The 1,719-nt window shown below is 34.4% G+C and overlaps 1 protein-coding gene across 2 annotated transcripts in view; it reads left to right on the forward strand.

Annotated features, from left to right (window-relative positions):
* The first annotated feature begins 803 nt into the window (after positions 1 to 803).
* LOC144977338 (L-fucose kinase-like) overlaps positions 804 to 1,719 on the forward strand; it is a 43,729-nt gene continuing 42,813 nt past the window's right edge. For both annotated transcript variants that reach the window (XM_078922425.1, XM_078922427.1), the window contains exon 1: positions 804 to 866. In XM_078922425.1, coding sequence (XP_078778551.1) covers positions 847 to 866 — 20 coding nt within the window. In that variant the 5' untranslated portion in view covers positions 804 to 846. The remainder of the gene's footprint in view (positions 867 to 1,719) is intronic.

Raw genomic sequence — 1,719 nt, forward strand, 5'->3', positions numbered from 1 at the left:
CACAATAGTCTTCAACAGTCGTAAAGTCACTTCCTTCCTAATGACGTATGGTAACTTAGTAACACTGGCTCTAAACTATCGGAACAATGGCGGACGCCGTATGAAATATTTCTCCAGCGAGCTTAAACGCGTATCCAGAGAGAAAAAAACCCCATCAATTTGATCATGTTTTGACTTTTACACATTCTGATCACAAGGCATATGAAAAGGAAATGAAAATTTCTAGCCAGCATTAAGAATAAAAAGTAATGATTTTCTTTCTTTAGAACCAAGATAGCCGCCGTTGCCGGGCGCGTGACATCAGACTACTGAATCCAATTAAGTACTAACCTTTCAACAGAACAAACAAATCACACATCCTGAGCATCACTCACAAATTTAACAGATGATTGAAACAAATGCTAAACGTGTTTTGGGCTCTCGCATCATATTTACGATGGCGGATCAAATTGTTAGGTATTCATCTCAAAACAAAACAAAACAAAACAAACAAGAAAAAACAAAACAAAAAAAAAAACAAAAAAAAAAACAAAACAAACAAGACCCCCCCCCCCCCCCCCAACCAACAAAAAACAAAATCAAAACAAACAAAAAAAAAACAACAAAAAACAAACAAACAAAAGAACACACACGCAAAAAAATAAAAACCAACAAAAACAATATCAACAACAACAACAAAATCCCAGCAATAAAAAAAAAAAAAAAAAAAAAACAAAAAAAAAACCCTCAACAAAACAAAGCTACCCTGTATTGTAAAATAGTATTGATTTTTATTAGGTAGTTAGTTGACACGGCAGCAGACAGGGTTTAACGTGTTTTGGGCTTTCGCATCATCATAATCGCACAATGGCGGATCAAACTATAAGGTATGTGTGTCGTACTGATTATAAATAAATTTTATTTGATTAGAAAAATTATTAACTGGTTATCGTAGAAAATCGGAGTCGATGTGATTGATTTAAAAAATAAAGAAATCATTATCATCATTATCATCATCATCATGCATCATCATCATCATCATGCATCATCATCATCATCATCATCATCATGCATCATCATCATGATCATCATGATCATCATCATCATCATCATCATGCATCATCATCATCATCATGCATCATCATCATCATCATCATCATCATCATCATCATCATCATCATGATCATCATGATCATCATCATCATCATCATCTATTTAAAGCGAATCATGAAAAAAAAAAGATGGAATTTAAAAGCAGTCACTTGGTCTTAGGATTCTGATTCTTACTATCTTTTTAATTTATATATAGAACCCGTTGCGCCTATCGTGATGGACTACGTAAATGAATGAATAAATAAATAAATTAATAAAATGAATAAATAAACAAATAAGAGATCCACCGGATTATCGAGCTCATGTAGTGCATAATATAACAAGTTTCACTAGCACGTTCACACATTGAAAGTTTTGAAATTGATGAGATACATGTGCACATAACTTTACCATTTAATTTGCATGCATGTCAGATTACTGTTTGTAATTGATTACCTACCTATTCATGTTCAGCTGCTGTAAAATTGAGCGGCTATGCGGTCTTGTTCTATGACACTCACTTTCGGATCGAAAGGTATTGGGGTCGAGCCTCGCTCGGCGCATAGTTGAGCCCTTGGAAAAGGCTCTTTACTCATATGTGACCCTACGCCTCGAAGCGGTATTAAGTCGGGATTTGGAAAATGAAGA

This window comes from Berghia stephanieae, chromosome 7, assembly GCF_034508935.2.
Source record: "Berghia stephanieae isolate SIO BIC M18660-M18661 chromosome 7, UCSD_Bste_1.3, whole genome shotgun sequence".
Classification (NCBI taxonomy): Eukaryota; Metazoa; Mollusca; class Gastropoda; order Nudibranchia; family Aeolidiidae; genus Berghia; species Berghia stephanieae.